This window comes from Acinonyx jubatus, chromosome D2 (assembly GCF_027475565.1).
Source record: "Acinonyx jubatus isolate Ajub_Pintada_27869175 chromosome D2, VMU_Ajub_asm_v1.0, whole genome shotgun sequence".
Classification (NCBI taxonomy): domain Eukaryota; kingdom Metazoa; phylum Chordata; class Mammalia; order Carnivora; family Felidae; genus Acinonyx; species Acinonyx jubatus.
This window is the reverse complement of record NC_069393.1, coordinates 36,104,957-36,130,071: the sequence shown is the minus strand read 5'-3', so window position 1 is coordinate 36,130,071 and position 25,115 is coordinate 36,104,957. Positions and strand designations below refer to the sequence as shown.

Sequence of the window (25,115 nt, the reverse complement as noted above, 5' to 3'; positions counted from 1 at the left end):
TTTCTTCTTTACTAAAATCTCCCCATCTGCCACCTCCTCCAACCTCAGTCTTTGTGGAATTCCTCATTGAAATTTGTTGACAAAGGACATTTCATATATTCTTTTATCATTATGGTTTTATATATATATATATATATATACAGTTATTAATATGTATGTTAATATATAGAGACATATAACAAATGTGTTCAATATATATACATATACGTATACATATATATGTATATGGTTGCTCTATGTGTTATACAAATGTGAAATTAGGTTTCTTAGTTCTGTTGAGTTAATTTCCAACCAAGTATCCACTTTTCACCTGCCAACATTTTGTGCTTTTCTCTTATGTGCTATAGTCTCTCTTCCCTTCTTTTTGTCCTTGGGGATTTTACCATTTTCCCCACTAGTATTACTTTAGTGAGGTTTTGAGAGGGGGCAGAGATAAAGCATTGTTTTCAACCTGCTAAATTTAACTACAATGCTCTGGAGTATTATTTGATCCACTGGTGAATTATATATATTGGTATTTTATGTAGAATGCAGCATCTCTAACATTCATGAGATTATTTTATTTTTGTGTTTTGAAAAGTCAGTTTTTCGTAGCAGGTTGATGTTTATTTTCTTAGTAGCTTTCTATCTTTTTTGTATTATGGGATAGTTTAGAATTTCAATAAAAAATGTTTTAAAGAATTTAATGATAAATTGTATGGTTGCAAAGCCTTTGAGAGGAAGGTATTAGTACATTTTCCTATTTACATACCAACTACAATTCTGCAATGACTTATCTCCCCTTTTGGTCATATCAACTCTCAGGGTTTACATTTTGGAGAAGTCATCCCCTATTACTGAGGTTTTCAGTTTTATTAGTATATAACTGTGCATGAATTGTTTTTTTCTATTTGCTTCTCTATTGGATGAGCCAGTCATTTATTTTATCCTTTGTTTGACTGTTGTTATTGTTTGTCCCCATAAATTTTTTTTATCACTTTTAATCTTTATTGGTTTTCTGAGTATTCAGTTATAAACACTAAAATAGAAATCATCTACCTCCTAATGTTGTTAAGACTACTTTTTTGCTAAGATCTTAAGCTGAATGTATTTTTTATAGGTAGTGTCTTATTATACTATTGATTTCTTCTAAGTTATAGTTAGCAAGTATGCTGTTTAAAATTAAGTAGCGAGGCAGCATGCTTAGTGGGTATACTAGTGGTTTTGGGTTACTCAAGTGATTACTCAGGTAAGGGGAAATTTGCTAACTATTTGAGAACAAAAATAAAGTTTGGTTCCTTTGGTACACTATTAACCAAAATAAATAAATACATCAAGAGAGAGTAACAAGGTTAAAAGAAAAAAAAAAAGATATTCTCAACCAGTGGTTCCCAAACTTGGTTGCACTTTAGAATCATCTGGGGAGTTTAAAAAATTCTAACACCTAGGTTGTACCCCAGGCCAATTAAATCTGAGTATCTGGGAGGGGGAGGCAGGTATCAGTATTGTTTTAAAATCCCTGGAGTGATTGCATTAGCAGCAAAGTCTAGGAATTACTGCGTTCCAGCCTTGATTTCTCAAAATGTGGTCTCTGACCAAGAGTATCTGCATCATTTTAGAGCTGGTTAGATATGTAGAGTATCAAGCCCCATCTCAGACCCACTGAATCAGAATCTGAATGTTAATAAATCCTAGGCAGTTCCTGTGAATGTGGAATTTGATAGTAGGTCTCTAATGCAGGTGTAGCAAACTAGGGCCCTTGGGCTATTATTTGAATAAAACTTTATTGGAACATGGCCACGCCCATTCATTTACATATATTTACAGCAGAGTGGGAGTTGTGAGAGAACCTAAAATAATTGCTATCTGCCCATTTACAGAAAAAGTTTGCAATGCTTCTCAACCTTGACAGCTCCTTAGAATCATCTCAGAGCTTAAGACTCCCTCTGCCTGGCTGTACCAAGGCCCATAAAGTCAGAATGGACACAGGTATCAGTAATTCTTAAAGCTTCCCAGGTGTTTGAAATGTATAGCCAAGGTTCAGAACCACTGCCCTAAAAGTATAAAGAGGAAAGGTGGATGCATTTAAAAAGTCTGTTTTTATGTTGGAGCTGGCCATTGTTGAATATTAAAAGAAAGAAACAATGATGAAAGATTGATGTATTTGACCATATGACAAATTTAGAATTTGAAAAGAAAGAAAACAAAATTTTAGACTTAGAAAAAAACCTTAAGCAAAATTAAAACAAGAATGACGAACTGTGGGAGATACTAGAGAACAAAATGTCCTCAGTATAACAAAGCCCAAATTTATTTATAAGATGAAGACACAGGTCATGTGGCAAAGGCCACTATAAAGCACTTTAAAGAAAAAATACAATGACTGATAAGTATGTGAAAAATAATGAACTTCATTTGTTGACATAGAAAAGAAAACTAAAATAGTGATCAACTCCTATTTGGGGCCCTTCAAATTCAGAGGCTTAGTTTCCCTTCTTCCCTCCCTTCTTTTCTTTATCAGGGTATCAATCTGGTGGGGTTGTGGGCAGATGACCATTTACATAGTGGTGGCACATTGTTAGCAGACTCTGGCAAGAGGATCTCCATGTTGAAAGTGCTTACTTGTGTACTGATGTTTGCAGTTGGAACTGACGGGCTGAAGTCTGTGCTGGGGCAGTGTTTCCAAGCTTAGGCTTTGTGCAGGTACACAAATTTGGGTTGAGACTTGGCTCCATTGCTTACAAATTGTGGTGGACACACTGCCCAGTCTGTTTATTTTCAGCTTTTTTCTTCTGTTGTATGTGTAAACTATAATTAAGGATTTTGGCATAAAAGAAGTGATCAAGAATAGTAGACGACTGGGGCATCTGGGTGGCTCAGTCAGTTAAGCATCTGCTCGTAACTTTGGCTCAGGTCATGATCTTACCGTTCATGAGTTCGAGCTTCATATGATGAAATTACCATTTATTGAGTACCACCAACGTGCCTGCATGTATTATCAGAATACTTATTCTTCTGGTATACAATCTCCAGGGTATTTTTTTGAAATTGAAGTATAGTTGAGATATAATTTCAGGTGTACAACATAGTGATTTTACAATTATATACATCCTGAAATGCTCACCATGGTAAGTGTAGTTACTATCTGTCATCATACAAAGTTATTACACTGTACTCTTCAGCCCTGTGACTTATTTGTTTTATAACTTAATCTACCTCACCTATTTCTCTGATCCCCTCCCCAGCTTCTCCTTTGTCATTTGCCAGTTTCTTCTCTGTATTTATGAATCCATTTTTGTTCGTTCATTTGCTTTGTTTTTAGGTTCTGTGCATAAGTTGAGATTATGTGGTATTTGTCTTTTTCTGTCTGACTTATTTCACTTAGCATTATACTCTTTCCTTCCATGCATGTTGTCACGAATGGCAAGATTTCATTCTTTTTGATGGCTGAGTAATCCATTGTGTGTGTGTGTGTGTGTGTGTGTGTACATGCGCGCACGCACGCGTGCACACACGTTTGTGTGTATATATACATCTTCTTTATCAATGGATACATAGGTTGCTTCCATATCTTGGCTATTGTAAATAATCCTGCAGTAAACATAGGGGTAAATATATCTTTTCAAGTTAGCATTTTCATCTTCTTTGTGTAAATACTCAGAAATGGAATTACTGGATCTTATTGCATTTCTGTTTTTGAGGAAACTCCATACTGTTTTCCACAGTAGCTACACCATTTTACATCCCCACCAACAATGCATGAGGGTTTCCTTTTCTCCACATCCCTTGTTAATACTTGTTATTTCTTCTATTTTTAATTCTAGCCATTCTGACAGGTGTGAGGTGATATCTCATTCTGTTTTTGATTTTCATTTTCTTGTGATCAGTGATGTTGAGCATCTCTTCATATGTCTGTTGGCCATCTATATGTCTTCTTTGGAAAAATATCTCTTTAGGTCCTCTGCTCATTTTTGAGTCAGATTACTTTTCTTTGTATTGAGTGATATGAGTTCTTTATATATTTTGGATATCAGCCCCTTTTAGATGTGTCATTTGCAAATATCTCCTTCCTTTCAGTAGGTTGGTTTTTTGTTTTGTTGGTGTTTTTGTTTGTTTTGTTTTACTAATCCCAAATGTTTATTTTTGCTTTTGTTTCCCTTGTCTGAGGAGACATATCCAGAATAATATTGCTAAGATTTATGTCCAAGAGATTACTGTCTACATTTTATTCTAGGAGTTTTATGGTTTCAGGTTTCATATTTAGGTATTCAATCAACTTTGAGCTTATTTTTGTGTAAGGTATAAGAAAGAGTTTTATGCCTCTGCATGTAGCTATCCCAGCATGTAATTTTCCCAGCACCATTTATTGAAGAGACTGCCTTTTCCCCATTGTATATTCTTATCTCCTTTGTTGTAGATTAATTAACTATAGATATGCATGGGTTTATTTCTGGGATCTCTATTCTGTTTCATTGATCTATGTGTCTGTTTTTGTGCTGGTATCATACTGTTTGTATTACTGTAACTTTGTGGTATATCTTGAAATCTGGGATTGTGATATCTCCAGCTTTGTTCTTTTTTCTCAAGATTGCTTTAGCTACTTGGGGTCTCTTGTGGTTCCATACAAATTTTAGAATGATTTGTTCTAGTTCTGTGAAAAATACTATTGGCATTTGATAAGGATTATATTGAATCTGTAAATTGCTTTGGGTAGTATGGGCATTTTAACAACATTATTTTTTCTGATCTATGAACATGGAATATCTTTCCATTTATTTGTGTTGTTTTCAGCTCCTTTCATCAATGTCTTATAGTTTTCAGAGTAGAGGTTTTTCACCTCCTTGATTATTTTTTCCTATTGTATTCTTTTTGATGTAATTATAAATGAGATTGTTTTATTAATTTCTCTTTCTGCTATTTCATTAGTAGTGTATAGAAACACATCAGATTTCTGTATATTTATTTTGTATCCTGTAACTTTACTGAATTCATTTATCAGTTCTAATAGATTTTTAGTGAAGTCTTTAGGATCTTCTATGTACAATATTATGTCATCTGCAAGTAGTACAGTTTTACCTCCTCCTTACAAACTTGGATGACTTTTTATTTCTTGCCTGATTGCTATGGCTAGGACTTCCAGTACTAGGTTAAATAAAAGTGATGAGAGTAGACATCCTTTCTTTTTCCTGATTTTAGGGGAAAAACTTTCAGCTTTTGACCATTGAGTATCATGTTAGCTGTGCGTTTGTCATATATAGCCTTTATTATGATGAGGCATTTCCCTTTCTGCCCACTTTGTGGAGAACTTTTATCATGAATGGATGTTGATTTTTTTAGAAAAATGCTTTTCCTATATCTATTGAAATGATCATACCATTTTTGTCATCCCTTTTGTTAATGTGCTGTATCATGTTGATTGATTTGTGGATACTGAATCATCCTTGGAATAAATTCCACTTGATCATGGTAAATGATCATTTTTGTATGGTTTGCTAATATTTTTGAGGACTTTCGCATCTAGGTTCATTTTGGATATTGGTATGTTTTTGCCTTGTTGAGACTGCTTGCGCCAAGGGACACTGGTACATAATTTTCTTTTCTGTTATAGTGTCTTTGTTTGGTTTTGGTATCACAGTAATGCTGACCTCATAGAATGAATTTGGAAGCATTCTTTTCTATTTTTTGGAATAGTTTGAGAAGGATAGGTATTAACTATTCTTTCAAAGTTTGGTAAAATTCACCTGTGAAGCCATCTGGTCCTAGACTTTTGTTCGTTGGGAGTTTTTTGATAACTGATTAAATTTTGTTCTAGTAATCAGTCTATTCCAATTTTCTATTTCTTTCCTATTTAGTCTTAGAAGACTATTTGTTTCTAGGAACTTATTTATTTCTTTTAGGTTGTCCAATTTATGGGCATATAATTTTTCATAGTAATATCTTGTAATTCTTTGTATTTCTGCAATATTAGTTTGAAACTATGCTTTACTTTTTTAAAGTTTATTTCTTTCTTTTAGTATTCTCTATACCCAATGGGGGGATTCAAACTTATGACCTCAAGATGAAGAGTTTCATGCTCTCCTGACTGAGCCAGACAGGTGTCCCTCCTCTTCTTCATTTTTTATTTTATTTATTTGACTTTTCTCTCTCTCTCTCTCTCTCTCTCTCTCTCTCTCTCTCTCTCTGAGTCTGACTAGTTTATCAATTTTGTATATCTTTTCAAAACACTGGCTCCTAAGTTTCATTGATTTTTTCTATCTTTCTATTTAGTCTCTTTTTTTTTTGTTTGTTTCCACTCTGATCTTTATTATTTTTTTCCTTCTACTAATTTTGGACTTTAAGATCAGATTGTTTATTTGAGATTTTTCTTGTTTTTGATATAGGCCTGTATTACTATATACTTCCTTCTTAGAACTGCTTTTGCTGGATCCCAAAGATGTTGAACCTTTGTATCTTCAGGGTATGATCCCAGAGATAAAGGTAATAAGACTGGGTGGAGAACTCCAGCTCTAGTACGGTTGCAACAGAGGCCTCAGCCAATACCACATAGAGCTCTGCAGCTGGATGGTTCATTAGGGTTATCCCAAATGGGGCAGGGCAGCGAATTTTTGTCCCCACACTTACTGCTCATTGGGGGCCTCCCATGGCAAGGATATAACCTTAGGTGAAGCCACTTCAGGAGTCAGGGGAGAATAAAGACCTCTGTGCTTCACAACACCCACTACAGCTCATGTGTGTTATTAATTTAATATAGTCTCAGATATGATATGATAGTGTTTTATTTAGGATTCTTGTAGTTAGTCATTATGTGATGAGTTTGCCTTTTTTCCCCCAATGTGTGGAGTACCTGTGTCCAGGTAATTCCAGCTTTCTAAACCAATACAGAGTGCAGGGAAAGAAAGAACAATCCATTTTAGGGGCTCCTGGGTGGCTCAGTCAGTTGAGTGTCTGACTCTTGATTTAGGCTCAGGTCATGTTCTCACAGTTCATAAGTTCGAGCCCCATATCAGACTCTGTGCCAACAGTGCAGAGCCTGGTTGGGATTCTCTCTCTCCCTCTCTCTCTGCCCTCCCCTGTTCTTTCTCTCTCTCCAAATAAATAAATAAACTTTAAAAATTTTTTAAAAAGCCAATCCATTTTAATTAGTTGACTATATAGTGTAGAGAAGTTTGCTATTTCTTAATATTTAAAGGAACTGACTTGAACTCATCTGGATCTTTGTGGGGGCATAATTCATCTTTTTCGATACACATTTGCTTCTTTCCAACTGTTAGAGTCATTTTATATTTTCCTAGAATATCATTTTATTCCAGAGATTTTCAGTCATAGGAAACACGTAGTAAGGATACAGTATCATGAAGCAAAGAAGACAAATGGTTTGCCATTTAGGCATTACCCATCCCACCTCTCCCTTTTCTTGGCCTCTTGTATGTAATTTGAGTTGCTGTCTGTACCTCTGTAGGATCTCTCTGGGTGCAGCAGAGTGGCCACTGGTTAAGAGCTTTTCCTGTATTAGGCTGCTTTACATTTCTTAAGGGTGTCAGCCCTCAGCTCGTCAGGTAAGCCCTCAGTGCTCATGACTCTTCTCCAGGAAGCTGGGTACATACTCCTGAATGCAGAGTATGTACTCTGGAGCTGTCTGCTCATTCTTTCTCAAAAGTCTGATTCATTTATTCAGTTCAACTGAGTGTTTATTGAGCTCCCACCTTGTGCCAGGTACTAATTTACATCTATGAAATAAAGCCACGAGCAAAGCAGACAGCAGTTCCTCCCTTCATTGAGCTGATGCTCTACATAGGGAGTAAGAAAGTAAATGACATAAGCAAGTAAGACACTAGTGCTTCTTCGTGCTGAGGAGAGAAGGAAAGTGGGCATGAAGAATAAGAGTTAGGGGGATGGAGAAGGAGGGGGCTTGCATTTGGGGTAGAGTAGCAGGGGCAGGTCTTGCTAGACGACTGCATTAAGGAAACACCTCCAGGAGGTGGGGGAGTAAATCCTGTGGCCACGTGGGGAAGAGCCCTCCAGACAGAGAGCAGCGTGTCCTGGAAGGACCCCTGCACAGGAGCTTGCCTGTACCGGCGGGGATGGATCACTGAGGAGGGCAGCCAGGTTGAAGGGAGAGTAATGTCAGGAGTGGGGGAGGACATCAGATCCAGAAGGAAATGGGTTGCCTTCCTTTAGGCCCTTCAAGGACTTTGACTTTTACTCTGTGTGAAATGCGGATATTGGAGGATTTTGAGCAGAGGAATGGTGTGATCTGTTTTACTTTTTAACAGGTTCATTCTGGCTGCTATGCTGAGAATAGGCCCCCAGGGTCCAGGGCAGAAAGTAGTTAGGGAACTGAAGGGTATGTCCTTCAAACCACTATTTCTTCAGACAGTTTGGCTTGACTACAAGCCATTTTATCTTTAGATAAAATGTAGACTGATTTTTTTTTTAATCCACATAGAACTTTGTTTGTTCATTTGCATTAATGAAAGCCAATGCCATGGAAATGACCAGCATGAGGCAGTCAAATAAAAGCCCACTGTTGTTCAGCCCATTCTTGTATTACCTACGGTGGTCGCTTTTTCAGGAAGACAGTTCTGAGACAGTTCTCTCCTGTCTCCATTCTGGAAAACCTGTTTTCCTAAGAACCAGCTTGCTTTTCTCTTCTGGACATCATTAATCTTCTGCTGTTGCATTCCTTACTTTGTTGACAAAGTGCTCAGAGCTAGATCTACAGTTTGCTTCTAGCAAGAGCATAGGACCTTTGGCTGCTGAATTCACTGTTTTTCCTACCCTTGTTTTCATACAGCTCCATTAAAAGGGAAGCTTTTATTCTATTATTATATTTTTGTGAGTCCCTTTAAAATGTGGCAAGCTACAGACAAATAATATAGGATACAAATAGCATCACCTACACAAATAGCATCACCTACAGTAGAAAGAAAGAAATCCAGTTCAAAGCTTGGGTCATATGTATCCTATTTTTGTTTTCATAAGTGTAAAGTGTATATATATATATATATATATATATATATATATATATATATACACTCAAACATGCACACACAAGATTTTCAGGATGAAACCATTAGCAGCTAATAATTACTAAAACATCATTATTTCCTGACTGGTTTCTGTGCTACTGGGTTTTTTTCTACCTCAAGTTTCTAAATTTGTTTTTCATCTCCCACAAGTGCATGCCAGTGGTGCTGGACTAAGACCAGCCATCCAGGTTGGGCTGGATGCTTAGGACCAACAATAGAGTTTGTTAAAAATACACCTTCCAGGGGTGCCTGGGTGACTCAGTTGGTTCAGTGTCCAACTTCGGCTCAGGTCATGATCTCACAGTTTGTGAGTTCGAGCCCCACGTTGGGCTCTGTGCTGACAGCTCAGAGCCTGGAGCCTGCTTCGGATTCTATCTGCCTCTCTCTCTGTCCCTGACTCGCTTGCACTCTGTTTCTCTCTCTCTCTCTCAAATATAAATAAACATTAAACATTTTTTTAAGCTACACCTTCCAGCCTCTGCTACTCACTCCAATTTAATAAGGCTTGCTAACTTTGAAAATATTTTGCACAAACAATGTATTTTCTGGGATCCTGGATTTTTAAAATTTTTTTTAATTGTTTATTTATTTTTGAGAGAGACCGAGTGTGAGCAGGGGAGAGGCTGAGACAGAGGGAGACACAGAATCTGAAGTAGGCTTCAGGCTGTGAGCTGCCAGCACAGAGTCTGACGTGGGACTTGAATTCATGAATCGCGAGATCATGACCTGAGCTGAAGTTGGACGCTTAATCAACTGAGCCACCCAGGCACCCCTGAGATCCTGGATTTTTTAAGACATTTTTTGTTGTCTTTATTGTTGAACAAGTGCTAGACTGTGCATAAAAGTCTTGGATCAGATTCTCCTCATCTTCACGTTCTGAGTGTTGCCCCACTGTCATTTATACTGACTGTTACATCTTGTGGTCTTAGTGGCATTAATGGTGACCCTCTCCCCACCCTGACACTTTGTTTTTTAATTTATTTTAATACTTGAAACTTGAAGAAAAGAAAAGGCAGATACTTCTCAGCATGGGTTTCTAAGAGCTGGTCATTCATTTTGCCTTTTAATCTCAAATCCTTTTTTCTTTTCTAGAAAGTTCTTTTCTATTATGTCTCAGCCATTACTTATGAACTACAGGTTGTTTGTACTTCCCTTCAGAACATGTTTTATTCATAGGTTGGATTTCTGTGATCTCCCCTCCATTTCCATTTTCTTAAGTTTTATCCTTTTTCTCTGTCTTTTCCTTATGTTCTCTGTGTTCTGGGATTACTTCTTAGTTTTGTCCTCTGCAACCAGTGCAGTGTTCAGCTGTGTTAAGTGAACCTTTCATCAGTTTGGTTAAGACTGTGTTTCAGCTCCTGGGCCTTCAGTTCATCAATATCCCTTCTCATCTCTGTGCTTTTTGGTTTAATAAGAGTAATATAAATATCATTTGGCATAGAAGGCCAATGTCTTTTGAGAAAATCTTCTGTTCATGAAGGTAAATCCTTTTTAGATGAGAAATTTCCCTTTTGAGCCATTATCCTTTTCTCCCTCTTGTGCAGTGGGATTTTTTTCCCTCCTGGGCTTTGTGTTAGTTTTTCCTTGGTACCTAATGCTTGAACAAGGCAAAATCTACCTGGGCCAGATGTGGAGCTATATGGGGGGTGGGGGGGACTTCCTGTCTGTCTCCTTTCCTTGATTCATTCCAGTGAATCCCTGGAGCTTCTTCCCACCAGTTCCTGCCTTATGTATGGAGGCAGGATAAAGTCTCACCCACCGGCTTAGAGCAGCCTGTCAATAATTTAGCCCACTCTCTGCTTAGCACTGCTCTTGGCACGTGGGGCTGCTTGACAAAAGGCTTTCAGAAAATCTGTAGAAGAAAACCCCCTTAGCAAAGGGTGTGATATTGAAAATATCTTGAAGCTGTGATAATCAGTATTTTGTATGTAATTCTCTTATATGATGACCAAGCATGTAAGCAATTCTCTTACATGAAGCCCTTTGAGTGACTCAGATTGTTTTTAACTCGTGAATTGGATCTGAATAGAAATATATTTTACCCTGGTCTATTAAAACAACAATAATTTGTGTTTTCTTTAATCCTTGATTGTATCTTCCTTTCAGGTGTTCATCTCTCTTCTGCTGTCTGGAAATCTACCTCTTTGTTTCCGTTCAGCAGCTCTTCATTACTGATTTAGAAAGGACAAACATTTATCTTGATACTTAGTAAAAGTGGAAATATACACATTTTGGATCCTGAAGTTATGGGGAGTGAGATCTTACTGATGTGATTTTTTTCTTTTTTTTCTTTTTTTTTTTTTGATTGGGAGAAAAATATAGAACCTTCTAGAAAACAGATAATGCTGTGGCCTATACTCTTCATTTTATCAGGACTGAAGATAAAGTTTAAAAAAAAATCCATCAAAGACATAAGATTATCCGATTTGTTCCTAATCTGCTCCTAGCACAAGGGTTACCCTGTGCTATTCCTGGTATTTTTCAGAGCCAAAAATCCTCTCAGACCAGTAGGTAACTAGAAATAGTGCTTTAAATCCAAGATGGACAAAAGAGAGGCCTCATTAAACTGGGCTCTCCCCACCAGACCTTCCTCTACAGGGGCTCAAAACAGGCCTCCTTTAATGAGAAAGTTTACCAGCTGAGATTAAAGTCAAGAATCAGAATGAAGGACCATGTCCAAGGTACCGGTTGGTTTAATCTCCTGCAAAAACTTCATATCCCTTCAACCCTGGCAGCTGTAGATCAAACGGCAGAGTGTGAACATTAAAACCACGCGGTGAGAATAATGTGTCTCTATTTCATTTCTCTTTCCAGGTTTGAGATTTTTAAGAGCTCTCAGACTGATACAGTTTTCAGAAATTTTGCAGTTTCTGAATATCCTTAAAACAAGGTAAGATGTTCTTATTCATATTTTTTCTTCATTCTGGTTCCCAAGGCCAAATTATAAATAGCAGGTGTTTTTGTTCATCACTATAAAGTTAGAGTTCTGGGGCGCCTGGGTGGCGCAGTCGGTTAAGCGTCCGACTTCAGCCAGGTCACGATCTCGCGGTCCGTGAGTTCGAGCCCCGCGTCAGGCTCTGGGCTGATGGCTCGGAGCCTGGAGCCTGTTTCTGATTCTGTGCCTCCCTCTCTCTCTGCCCCTCCCCCGTTCATGCTCTGTCTCTCTCTGTCCCAAAAATAAATAAAAAAACGTTGAAAAAAAAATTAAAAAAAAAATAAAGTTAGAGTTCTGTTATTCTCAGAAAAACTGATCTAACACAGAGATCTGGAGAAAGCCCGGGGTGGGGTTTGAACTGCTCTCTTCTGCAGGGCTGGGAACTGTCTGGTAAGAAGAGAAACAGCTGTGCATGTGGAGAAGTAGATAGTTTTGGGGGGACTGTGTGGGTTGCTTGGAAATCAGCCACAGCATCCTGGAGAGATGGTGCACAGTGGATGAGGGATCGAGCAGCTCATTGATTGGGAAGTCCTTGCTCCTAGGTTCTGAATCACCCCTTTATTACATCACTAAATAAGAAATTGAACCTAAACCCAAAAACAATGGAAGCAGTGCTCTTGGAGAGGCAATCACAAACCTCATATGGCAAACAGAAAATCATTCATTTCAAAGTACATTTTAGATGTTCACTTTCTTGCCAGTGTAGTCCCTGGGGCTTGCTTTGTGAATTGCCTTTTGGGGAATACCTAAAAACCTTCTGCCGAATGTACTGTGACTGCTTCTGTTAACTGTGTTATGATCTGGAAAACACTACGGGAGCAGGAGGAAAAATCCCCCAGAGATGCCTTTCCTGATGACCTGTGGGTTTGCAGAGCTGGTCTGAGACCAGGCTGCCTTGATGAATAAACTAATAAAAGAGGTTAGACGTACTCTAATGGAGAATAAGTACAGGCCATAAATTTCTCTTATAGGAAATTACACTTTAAGAAGCTCACTCCTAATGTTCCATTTCCTCTTAGGTTGATGTGTTTGATAAATGATTAAAAACAGGATGCTTCTGGATTTTGTGATTTATAATTAATATACCTGAATTTGGGGTGGGGGAGGGCCCTTGGATTTGGCATTGTTTTCCCAGTAACTGAGGCTGGGACTCAGCTTCCCAAACCTGTCGTATCCAACAAATGTGATGGGCTGTTGACTTCCCTCATTGGGGTTAGTGCTTTTTGTTTGTTTATTTTGGTTTGTTTTAATTCTAAATTGGTTTTTCCTTACTAACTATTCATCTGTGTGCATGTGGGACAAATTCTCTTTGTGTTAGCCAAGTTAAAAAGCAAATGAGCATCTAACGTAATAGAAGCCCTCTATAGTGTGTCCCCCTACTCTGCACCTTCATTACCCTGGGGTCAGAGTTTGTTGATGCTGCACTTAATACTATGTAATATTATTAATATAGAGTGAATATTGTTATTCTTCCTATTTCTTCTGAGTGACAGTAACCCTCGTTTCTACCTTTTTATGGCTCTTCTGTGCAATGAACTCATATTACTTTTGAAATTAAGATTATCCATAACCCAGCAATCCTCAATGCTTACCTATGTCATAATTGGTCTGCTATATTTTTTAGGGTAGAATTGGTGCATACCCAGTGCCAAGCACAGAGACCGATTTAAGAGACACTTGTTTTTTTTCTAGTGTAGAATGTGTCATGTGGAGTTAACCACACTCTCTAACATGGTATAGTGCCCCTCGTTCCCTGTTTCATGTTTACATCATAAATTAGGGGGTTTTAACTCTCTGACACCAGTGTTTTAAGAATGTGCCATTACTCCAAGGAATAACATGGCGAGAACTGTGTTCTCATTTTTCTTGCATTCCACATGGATCCTTTTTGGCCTTGGGAGAATGTTAAGCCATGTGAATAAAATATCTTTTTCTGGACCCTTATCAAGAGACCCACCGATTTTTCAATCCTTGGAGAAGATTCTTTTCCTTTAGGTGCAGGAAATAGCACTAATGTCTGTGGTGCACAATTCACCAAGAAGGCCACAAGTATGGGTGAGGTTCATTCTCCCAAGGCACAGGGGAAAGAGCTGAAGCAGCCAGCAAGGGACAGAGGTGACTATAAATCAGGAGAGAGTGGCCTTAGGGAAGACTCATGGGGTGGGAGCCCCAAACAGCATCTCCCCATCATCCTACTTCCCACTCAGTTAAGCTCTTTCTATGGTAGAGCGGGTTTTCATCACAACCCCCCCCCCCCCTTGGATTGTCCCTGTTCCTGTTGCTTAGGTGGGTGACTGAGTTAATTCAACAAGCCTGAACTGACCATCTGTTCGTACCAGCAGTGAGATGGGTGCCAGGGTAGCGTCCTGCTAACAGAGAGTGCATGAGGAGGGAAGAGCCAGCTGGACCTGTGGTGTGGTGGTACTGGGTCACAGGTATATCCAGGGGTGGGAGTGGGAGGCGGTGAGGCATGGAGGAGAGGAATGAAACCAGGCTTGACATGAATGTGGGGCAGTCAAGGCTCTTTTCAAGAAAAGGTCTTAGGTAAGCTTCCTAGAAAACTAGATGTCATCCAGGCAGGGGTGGGCTTGGGCATCATCCAATCATAGAAGCTGCAAAAGCACATGGGTGAGAGAATATGGCCCTTGGGGGTGCTTTGAGTAGTCTGGTGCTCCTGGAGACTAGGGGTTCTGTGGTGGGAAAACAAAAATGACATTATAGGAGAGCAGGTAAAGGCCAGACCCCGGGCACAGAAGAAAACTTGACTTAATTTATAAGAACTCCAGAGGCTTTCGACCAGCTCTTTGAGCCTTCTCTCCTCAGGTGCCTGGTTAATCTCAGCTCTTTTCTTCTGCACACTCCCAAGCCCAGATCCCAAAGGCTCTGATTCAGAGAAAGGGAAGGCTTGGTTTTTATAGGGCTTTGGACGCAGAGCGATTTTTCTGGTGACTCCTCTGTACTCTGCTGTGTTCATGGTGACCTTCCAGAAGGGTGGGCACAGCCCTGTAATCATCTTTAGGGAGATTTTGTCTGGTTTCCTCGGGTGGGTGGCCAGTCCCTACCAATCTGTGGCATTAGGTAGGCATAGAGATATTGCAAATGTGATTTGAAATAATGATTTGAAATTGCAGCTTCATTTTCTGTCCTTTGGTTGCCTTGCTTGGCAAAGAGCTGGAAGAAACAGAGCAGGGAAGTATATTGGGGAGAGAGAGAGAGAGGGAGGGAGGGAGGGAGAGACAATTAAGAGGGCAGCAGAGTGAACAGGATGACAGAGAAAACACAGAAGAAAGAAATAGTTCACAGTTATGGGACAGCATCAGGGCCATTCCTGCCAACTACCAGCCAAAAGAGGGTCCTAATGTGTTCCTTCTCTGGAAAATGGCATCTTGAAGGGGACAGGTTCAGCTCATCGTTTGAGCTTTGGCGGTACCTCAGTGGCTCTGAAAACTGGCGAAAAGACTCCCAGATGAGAGCAGACTTATTCTACACTCAGAGCAAAATAAGCATCTCTGTTTTAAAGGCTGTCATTCTGATCTCATTTCGTGTGTACAGGCTGATCATAAAAACATGGGTCATCCCAACAATTTGTTTTAAGTGGCAACGGCCTTACTAATTATCAAAGCAGTCTATAGCTCATTGTAAACATTTCAACAACGTAGAAAAGCATAAAGGGTAAAGTAAAACTTCCCCAACCCTTACGAACTTCCAAGGTTAGGTTCTTTAAAAAAAGAGTATTCCCTATGGAGACTGTAAGGGCTTGTGCAGGTGGAGGCCACATCGTGAGGGCTCTCAGGTGTCATGGATTTAACTTGGAGAGCAAGAGGGAATTGCTGAAGGGTTTAAGTAGGAGAGGAATGTGGTCAGATTTACATTTTAGAAAGATCTACTAGTCCACCAATTGTTTGATGGGTTTGAAGCATCTAAGACTGTAGAGCATTAGACCAGTCAAGGCAGTTGTCCAGGTGAGTGGTATCAGGAAATGGCCTTAGGCAGGGCAAGTTGGGGTAGAGAGCAGGTAGAGGGGCAGAGAGATTAAAGGGGAAGAATTGCCCGAACCCAATTTTGCTTAGAGTTCAGAATATTCATCTCAAAGTAGTATAGTCCAAGTGACTTTTCAGGGGTGGATATCTTACATCTGTCTAGCAAAGATAATAATAAAACAAAATAAACCCATTGACACCTGGCTGTAACTTTAGCCAGAACGGAGGAAAATAGTGGACAAGCTGAACAGGGACAGATTTGCCCTTCTTTGTAGAAAGTGGATGACGTTTTTAGTGTTAACCAAAACATGTCTTGTTAAATAAACTGAGGGCAAAGATGGCTCGTGTTAGCTCTGGGTTTATAGCTATACTTTCAAAAAGAGAAAGACTTTCTCTCTTCCAGTATCTATGGGGTCCTGGAAAGGTCTCTGATCTATAGGAACAGAAAGATATCTGTGCCTGCCCTTGGAAAATTCACTGTATCCAGTAATGTAAATTTCTCCAATGGCTATGGAGAACTCATGAGTTGGGGAGGCAGCAATGAAAATGGACAACATTGAAATGATTTTCTTTATGAGTTAGGTTCTCATAAGGTCATAGTCCCCTCCCTCAAGGCATGGGAAAGGGGCTTGAATCCGAATGGTTCCAGTCATTCTCGCCATTGGGAAGTTTGTGTTTGGCTCAGACCCATGGCTTTGGCCAAAAACCTATGCTTATTTCCAATGGCCCCCTTTTGCCATGCAGAGTGCACAAACTTGGCCCTGCTACCCCATGCCTCCTCCCACGGAGCCCTGTGCAACCTGGTGAGGTTCAATTTTCAGAATATGCAATAAGTGCACCAAGAGTTAATTTTGCATCTTTTTCACAGAGCTTTTAGATAATTACCTGGTTGTATAGTTTAATTTGGAAAGCAAATTCCTAATACTAGTGATCTGTAATGATGATAATGCCATAAAATAATCAGATTTCAGCACTGAATACAGAGTCTTTCATCATCAATGATGAACTCCACGCACAGCAAGAACTCCCTTAAGCACTATTAATATCATTGTGACAATTATTTAGAAATTAGTAATCACCATATTTAGGTTGTTTTTCCAAAGCACCAAGAGGCTCAAAGGCTGCAATAGTTTTAATATCTCAAGAGCGTTCCACATGGTGGTTGGTGGGACACTGCTTTGTTCAGGTTCCAAGGATCTGGAAGTTTGTAAGTGAATCAACTTGGTATTTAATTACCCTTTGAGAAAATGAACACTACACATTTTCCTTGACTTACGATGGGATTATGGCCAGATAAACTCACTATAAGTCAAAAATGCATTTAATACTCCTAACCTCTCACACAGAGCTTAGCCTAGCCTCACCTTAAATGTGCTCAGAACGCTTAAATTAGCCTACACCTGGACAAAATGATCTAACACAAAGCCGATTTTATATTAAAGTGCTGAATAGCTCATGTATTTTACTGAATACTGTCCCGGAAGTGGAAAACAAAATGGCTGTGTATCGATTGTTTGCTCTTGTGATCGCGTGCCTGACTGGGGGCTACATCTCGCTGTCACTACCCAGAGTCGTGAGAGAAATCATGCGGCATATTGCTAGCCCAGGAAAGGACCAAAACTCAAAATCTAGTTTCTACTGAATGCAGATGGCTTTCACACCATTGTAAAGTCAAAAAGTCGTAAGTTGAACCATTGTTAAATCGAGGACTATTTATACACGCTTTTCTGAGATCTCTCCCTTTGCTACTGGCTACCTGTTCCTCACCTGCTTCTCATGCTCCAATGTTAGCTCACACCTTGGAGGACTCACAAGGTAGAGACAGGGGGTTTTGCTCTAGTTTGGCTTCCCATTAAGAAACTAGTTGGGAACAAGACATAATGGTGTTTCAGCCACAACAATGTTCAGTTCACTGATTGCCAGAGTTGCTTTCCCCAGTGGCTCGTTGGGTGGATGCCTTATATCTATGTTTTTGTTTTTTTTCATTTTTTTCATTCATTCATTCATTCATTCATTCATTCATATAGGCTTCACGCCCACGTGCTTTTTGGCTATCAATCCCTTCTGTTGCAGGCAGATGGCTTTAATTGCAAGTGACAGAGTCTACTTTGAACCATCCTTAGTAATGACTGGGATTCAAGAGAGAATTGAGCATGTGTGGATCCAGAGGTTCAGATTCTCTCATCAGGATTCTGCCTCTCTCTTTATTTCTTTTAGGTTACATTCTCAGACAGAGTTTCTCCAGGGCAGATGGCCTTCTAGAGCTCCAGACTTAATATTTTCTGCACCCAAATCTCAGAAGGAAAAAGATTATTTTTATCCTGCTCAGTTTCTGAGACATGCCTCTGATAGGCCTTACTTCGGAGCCCTTTAGAGCCGGGAGCTCCTCCATCAGCCAGTGTGGCTCAGGCCACCCAGGTAGAGGGAGAGGTGGGAACCTTTGAGTGCTAGAGGCTGAGGACTGGGCTGTCCTTGAGGAAGAGATATGGGACAAAACAAAGAACAATAAAAACAGCTGTGTACTGCTTCTCCGAATTACCGTGTTAAATAGGATTTGGATCAGACAGGCCTGGTTAGACTATTAACTCCACCACTTACATGTTCCGACCATGTCTTCTCAGGCAAGCTGCTTAAGTACACTAAGCCTCAGTTTATTTGGTTAGTGAGGACAGTGATCGTACCTATATCAAAAGGTAAATGGTAAAAATCTGAAGAAAATAAAGAACCCAACAAAGTGCATAGCACATAATAGGGATTCAATAAATATTGGCAATTTTTATAGGCAATTCTCATAATCTGGCAACTCTAGAAATGACCAAGAATGACAGAGTAGACGTTTATATTGTTTTTTCTGTTTTTGAACCAGAAAGGAGTCATTCCACACATTTCAAGAGATCAGTATCAAACAAAATTAAAAATATTTGGTTATTCTTTCCTTGAACTGTTAGAACCAACTCTAGGAAACTAAGACCATGGGTTCCTCTGCTCAGTTACTTAAAGAAAAGAAGACTGAAGAAAAAGGCAAACTGGACCCTTGTCTCGTGCCTGTCCTAGAGCCACTGATCTGACCTCCACTGAGGGGCTTCTCCTTCAACCCCTGTGCTACCTTGGACTGCAGCCCACCCTGCCTTCCTCTACATGGTGACCCCAGTGTAGATGTAGTTATCAGAATTTTTCCTTTCCATTCTCTTTTGTGGCGGTTCAAGAGGTTAATCAATATGTCTACATAGTCTCTCTCCTCCGTGGAGCAGCTATCTCTGACCTTCTCCTATCCTATGCATAGAGCATGGGGGGAGACACAGCTTTGCTTTAGCAATCAAGGAAGACTTTCTGACAGATGCCAGTCTGTGACTGTGTAGCGGCCAAGAGGGCAGACTCAGCAGCCAAGCTGCCCCAGCTCAAATCCCAACTCTGGTGGTCACCATGTGAGCTTGGGTTTGGATGACTTCACAGAGTCATTGTGAAAAGTAGAGGAGTTAATACACTCAAAGCACTTAGAACAGTGAACTAATGGTAAGCACCATAAAGGAACCATAGAAGTGTAAGCCATTACTGTTAACTGTGATCTTAAACTCTCAGGATTTACATCATCGGATCCCTGTGAGGAAGAGATGGGAGAGGGCAGAAAACAATCTGTCAAGGATAATGGGCTGAACTACCCTGTGGGTGGCGTTCAGCCACTATAGGGAGACTGAAAGAGGCAGAAGATAGACTTTGTTTCTGCAAGATGCAGTTAGGAACATGAGACAAAAGCAATCCAAACAACATTACAGAAGATGTCTTAAAACACTGGGATCGATTACCAACGAGTGCCTGAAAGTAAGAGCCATGAGGAGTCACCTTGTATTGCAGGTGGGGGGACCACATTAATGAGGACATGGGGATTGAACCAGGCTCTGAAGAAAGGGAAATATTTGCATTGATGGGAAGGACCATCTATGGTAGTAGCATAAACAAAGACGTAGTACCCGGGTTTGGCTGCTACAGAAGTTTCAAGAGTTTATGTAGAAGAGGGTGGTGGTTAAGCCTGCAACTTTAGCCAGTGTTGAGGATGGAAGGAGTTTGGACGTAATAACATTTAGCCAACAGGGAGTCTTTGGACAGAGAAATGACCTGCTGATGACAGCGTTCAAGGAGCTGTACTCCAGTGGGAGTGAGCCTGGTGAAGCTAAGTATGGAGAGTGCAGAGGAAGGGACCAGTTCATTCAGTACTTATGCATAGAGGCCCTATTATGTGCCAGGGACTCATGTTCCCAGGATCCAGACAGACAAGGCCTGTGCTTTCAGGATGCTTAAAATGTAGTGAGTCCCAAATGATCCACTCAGGGAACACTGATGGATGCTGAAATTATTCAGCATGAGGTTTTTAGAGAATAGGATGTTCATATAGTCTCAGATTTTTGCTGCACAGATGACATATTAATTACAAGGAAGTGGGCTCTTCTTGGTGGCAAGATTTAATGTTCCCACCTTAACCAAATGACTGGGCCTAGTGTAATTGAGTTGAGATTTTCTCATGTGCTGCCATCCCAGTTAGATACTCTTAACAGAAGCATATAAACAGAATCTTGTCATGGGGGAACGATTAGACAAATCAGAATATGGGACATAAATAAGGCAGCTGACCTGAGTATAAAGAAAATTAAATGTCTTTGAAAACAAACAGAAAGAGTTGGGCGGGGGGTGGGGAGGGGGGGTGTAGATTAAAGGAGAACAAAGCAGGGATTGGCAAACGATATAGGCCAAGGGCTAATCCAGCTCACTGCCTGTTTTGGTAAATAAAGTTCTGTTGGAACACAGACACATTCGTTCTCCTGCTTCTATGCAACAGCAGCAGAGTAGAAGAGTTGCCACAGAGACGCTGTGACCCACAAAGCCTAAAATATTTACCACCTGCCCCTTTATAGAAAAACTTTCAAGATCCCTGGAATACAGAAAGCAACATAATAACCAAAGGCAGTCCCTGAATCTTGGTTAGTTCCTGTATCAGGGTGAAAAAATGAAAGCATCAATAAACAATTTCAGGGCAACTGGAGAAATTCAAATAAAGAGTGCATTTTAGATGACGTTCTTGGATTCATGTGAATTATTTTAGGTATGACAGCTGTAGTGTGGCTGTGTTGCACGGTTTCCTTATGTTTTTTAATTTTAATTTTATTTTTTTTAAATATGTATTTATTTTGAGAGAGAGAGAGAGAGAAGAGTGCAATTTGGGGAGGAACAGAGGGAGAAGGAGAGAGAATTCCAAGCAGGCCCTGCACTGCCAGCATAGAGTCCAATGCAAGGCTTGAACCCACAAACCGTGAGATCATGCCCTGAGCTGAGGTCAGATGCTTAACCGACTGAGCCACCCAGGTGCCACTCCTTATTTTTTTTTAAAGTTTATTTATTTTGAGAGAGAGAGGGAGGGAGAGAGAGAATCCCAAGCAGGCTCCGTGCTTTCAGCACGGAGCCTGACATGGGACTTGAAGTCACAAACCGTGAGATCATGACCTGAGCCACGATCAAAGTTGGATGCTTAACTGACTGAGCCACCCAGGTGCTCCTAGAGACAAAACAAATGTACAAAACTGTTAATTGATCAATCTAGATGAAGGGCATATAAGTGTTTATTTATACTTTTCTTTCCACAGTTCTATAGATATAAAAATGTTCAAAATAAAATTTAATTAAAAAAATTTAAACCCAACGGAGGGGTTAATTTAGGGGTCACTTTTAGTGTCCCAGATGTCATTTTTCTGTAGGCTCTGGCCCTACCTAGCTACTGATGCTGTCTTCTGGGACATTTCTTTATGATAGAGGAAACACTGGAGAGTGAAGGTGGGCTGCCTGTCCCCTAAAGATTGCTGTCACTCTGGAAGGCAGCCCCAGCATGGTCTTTTTTTTGTAACTTGGGGATTTTGCTTATTATCTCTTTTGCACAGTAATTCCATCAAGCTGGTGAATCTGCTCTCCATATTTATCAGCACATGGCTAACAGCAGCTGGGTTCATCCATTTGGTGAGTATCCTTGAAGATGCTTCAGCTCTGGCTTTTCTGCAACAGGTACCCCCCTGCGTCATTTTATTACCTGAAATTTTTCTCCCTGAAGAGAAACTTCAGCCTAGCTCAAGAATGTAAGAGAAGGAGAGGCAACTGCACAATTGTCTGGGTGTCCAACCCTATACCCCAAACTAATTCCGAATGGTGAATGATGTTCGCTCCATTAACCTGCATTTTTCGGCTCACCGGGTTGGGGGGGATTTTTCATTCTGTCTGTAGTAACTCCAGGCAGCCACAAGATGGCAGTGCTTCCTCAGCCAACACTTGAAAATGTGTTGGTGACAAGGTTGAAAGTTTGACCCACATCTCTTAATGAACAACAAATTCAGATCCCTTAATTTCCCTCCACTTCCCCCTTACAAAAAGCTACCTTCGATTCTTTTGCCTGATTGCTTGTCAAGTTATTTTGTATCTCAAAAATGTTAATTCTTTTAAATTAATGACTCTTTGAAAGGCTTATATTATTAAGTCAAGCTATTCTCACCTCCTGGAGGCCGACTTTTATTCCTGCTTTTAGGGAACACAGCTTTTGTTGGAAGCATGTTTCATACAAACACAAACTGTTAAAACTGGAAGGAGCCTCATCTAATTCTGAAGATTTGAGTAAAAGTGCCTTTCCCTTGCTGAGGAAAGCCTCTATCTGCGTTAAGTGAGAGGAAGGGTACATTTAGTTACCTAACATCACTGGGATTTATGTAATTACCATGCAGAGGAAGGCAGCCTGGCATGGAAGCCGGGGCTCTCACTCGACTACTAGATCTGATGGCTCCCCACCCACCCCTTTGTGTTGATGGAATTCTTGGCTGAAATCACTCTTAGTAGGTAATCACCCCAATCACAAATGTGGTCTTTGGTAGGCCAGTGAGCTCACCTTACTATCTTGTGAAGTCGCTTCTGCTTCACCAGGAAACCTCCGCGAAAATGGCACGTTGGGATCAAGAAGTCATGTGTGAAAGAGGCTAAGTTCTGGACCCTTTCTGCAGAGGAAGAGCGGGAGGCCTGGGGGATTGGAGGCCTGGAGGCTCACTGCCCACAGGGGCTGTGCTGGTGGAACAGTGGCACGGTATATTGCAGGGTTGGGATCTGGGGTAGACCTGGAGGCCCAGCCCACCCATCTCCCTCTCGCCCGAATTATCTCTCTTGCCTACCTCACAACTTGTTGGTGGATCAAATTCGATGGGAAGTGTTTTGTAAAGTCTAAAGCAGAGATGGGCAGCCTGCACCCCTGGGGCCAAAGGGCTCCCAATTCATCCACGCCCCTTTAGTGTAAGTATTGCTTCTGGCTGATTCACCTTCTGCAGAGTTGAGTTGTTGCTACAGAGATCACAAACTGTGTTGCGCAGAACTGAAAATGTTTACTATCTTTTCCTTTACGGAAAAAGCTTGCTGACCCTTGGTCTGACGAGTTGCACAAAAGCAAATTGTTCTCATGAGCTCGATTTTCATGCTCTTAGGGAAATTCCTGCCGTTTGCAGGGTAGAGCCATCCCTGACATTCTGCAAAGTCAGGAGAGCAAAGTCAGACTCCAAGAGATGCTGTTTGGGGTCCGGGTGTAAGATCTGCATGAGGGAAGCCCACCGGGCAATCGCCTTGGTCAGAATGATGAAAGGACGAGGCCCTTTGTGGGAGAGTTTAGAATTTCTTTGGGAGTGCATGAGCCAGGCCCTCAGAGACTGAGCAGGAACTCACAGAGAAAGGTCAGGGCAGGGCTCTCTGGCTCTTCCCTTGAAGAGGATACTGTAAAACGTAGCCAGGGTCAATGCCTTAAAATTCAGCTGGCTTCAAATCTTTAACAATGAGAAGAAAACCTAGGGATATTTACCTTTGTTTCTTCCCCTCTTTGTCCCAATCAGCTAGGAAGATATGTTTCTGTTACAGCCTCTCCACTTTCTCTGTTACCTGTCTGGGGTGGGGGAGTGGGGCAGTAGGGGGATGGGAAGCTGGATTCGGAGTCATCACTACAGAATTTACCCGGGCAGCAGACACCTTGTGTTGAGGTGGCCGTGTATCCAGAAGCAGCCCGCTGGAGTTTTTGTGTCCCTGGTTTATCATATGTATATAATGTCATCCTTTTTCTTCCCTGTCCCCTTGCTTTAGGTGGAGAATTCAGGGGACCCATGGGAAAATTTCCAAAACAACCAGGCTCTTACGTATTGGGAATGCGTCTATTTACTCATGGTCACAATGTCCACTGTTGGCTATGGGGATGTTTACGCAAAAACCACACTTGGGCGCCTCTTCATGGTCTTCTTCATCCTCGGGGGACTGGTAAAAGCTCTTTATTATGATGTTGATTTTTATGGTCATTAATATTTTCCATTATCCATTTCTTTAAAGCTTTGTATTTTGACTCTGTTTCTTCATTGCAAGCAAGTGATTGCCTTAGTGTTACAATCAGACCGAGTACATCCAAATGCAATGGTGGCTTTACTGCATATTTCTTTGGTATATGAGACTTGTTCCCCAGAGACCCAGGCACACTGCCCTTGTCAGGGTCATCCTTTTCACCAGGAGGAAACCTAATTGTCTTAAGAAAGTGATGCTCACTTATTAAGTGAGAGTGTCTGTTCTTTAGTAATATGATTCAGTAGCTGATACCCTCTGCAAGGACAGTTGCTGTCACCTGACCCAGTAGATGCTATAGATACTCGGTAGACAGTTTGCGGTTTCAAGAGCTCCCCTACATCCTTCACGATCCTCTCCTAACTTCCAACAAACACTGTGGCCGGGGCCTGCCCCAGAGAGTAGGGTCCCCACAGAGGATGCAAAGCCTACTGGTCTCATGCAGGTGGACATCATTAGGTGAGCCGAGGGTGGTTTTGTAAAGAACCAACCAACTCCATTATGCAGTGACACATGGGATATTTTCCCTCCCCCTTTGTAAGTCAGAAGGTTCTGCTCTTTGCTCTTCTGGTCTTTGCAGGTCATAACAGTCAGTTAGGATGTAATTTTTGAAAGGGGGATTTCTGGCAGCATATTGGGGGTTGCTGCATTTTGTCTTTCAAAGTAACTTAGGTGAAGTTTAGATGTTTGCACTGTTATGTGGTAAGTGATTAGAATCCTACTTCACACACAGCTTTCACATGTGTCCACGGCACATACATTTGTACTATGCATATACATCTCTCTGTTCTGTATGCATACGACATA

General features: G+C 40.7%; 1 protein-coding gene across 23 annotated transcripts in view; it reads left to right on the top strand.

The window, feature by feature from the left end:
• The window catches only part of KCNMA1 (potassium calcium-activated channel subfamily M alpha 1), a 727,849-nt gene that overhangs the window by 476,545 nt on the left and 226,189 nt on the right, over positions 1–25,115 (top strand). For 22 of the 23 annotated variants that reach the window (XM_027062348.2, XM_027062381.2, XM_053206927.1 and 19 more), the window contains exons 6-8: positions 11,823–11,898; positions 21,848–21,923; positions 24,063–24,233. In XM_027062348.2, coding sequence (XP_026918149.1) covers positions 11,823–11,898; positions 21,848–21,923; positions 24,063–24,233 — 323 coding nt within the window. Of the gene's footprint in view, positions 1–11,822; positions 12,008–12,250; positions 14,105–21,847; positions 21,924–24,062; positions 24,234–25,115 lie in introns of those variants that run through there. The other variant, XR_008292014.1, reaches the window with a different exon arrangement.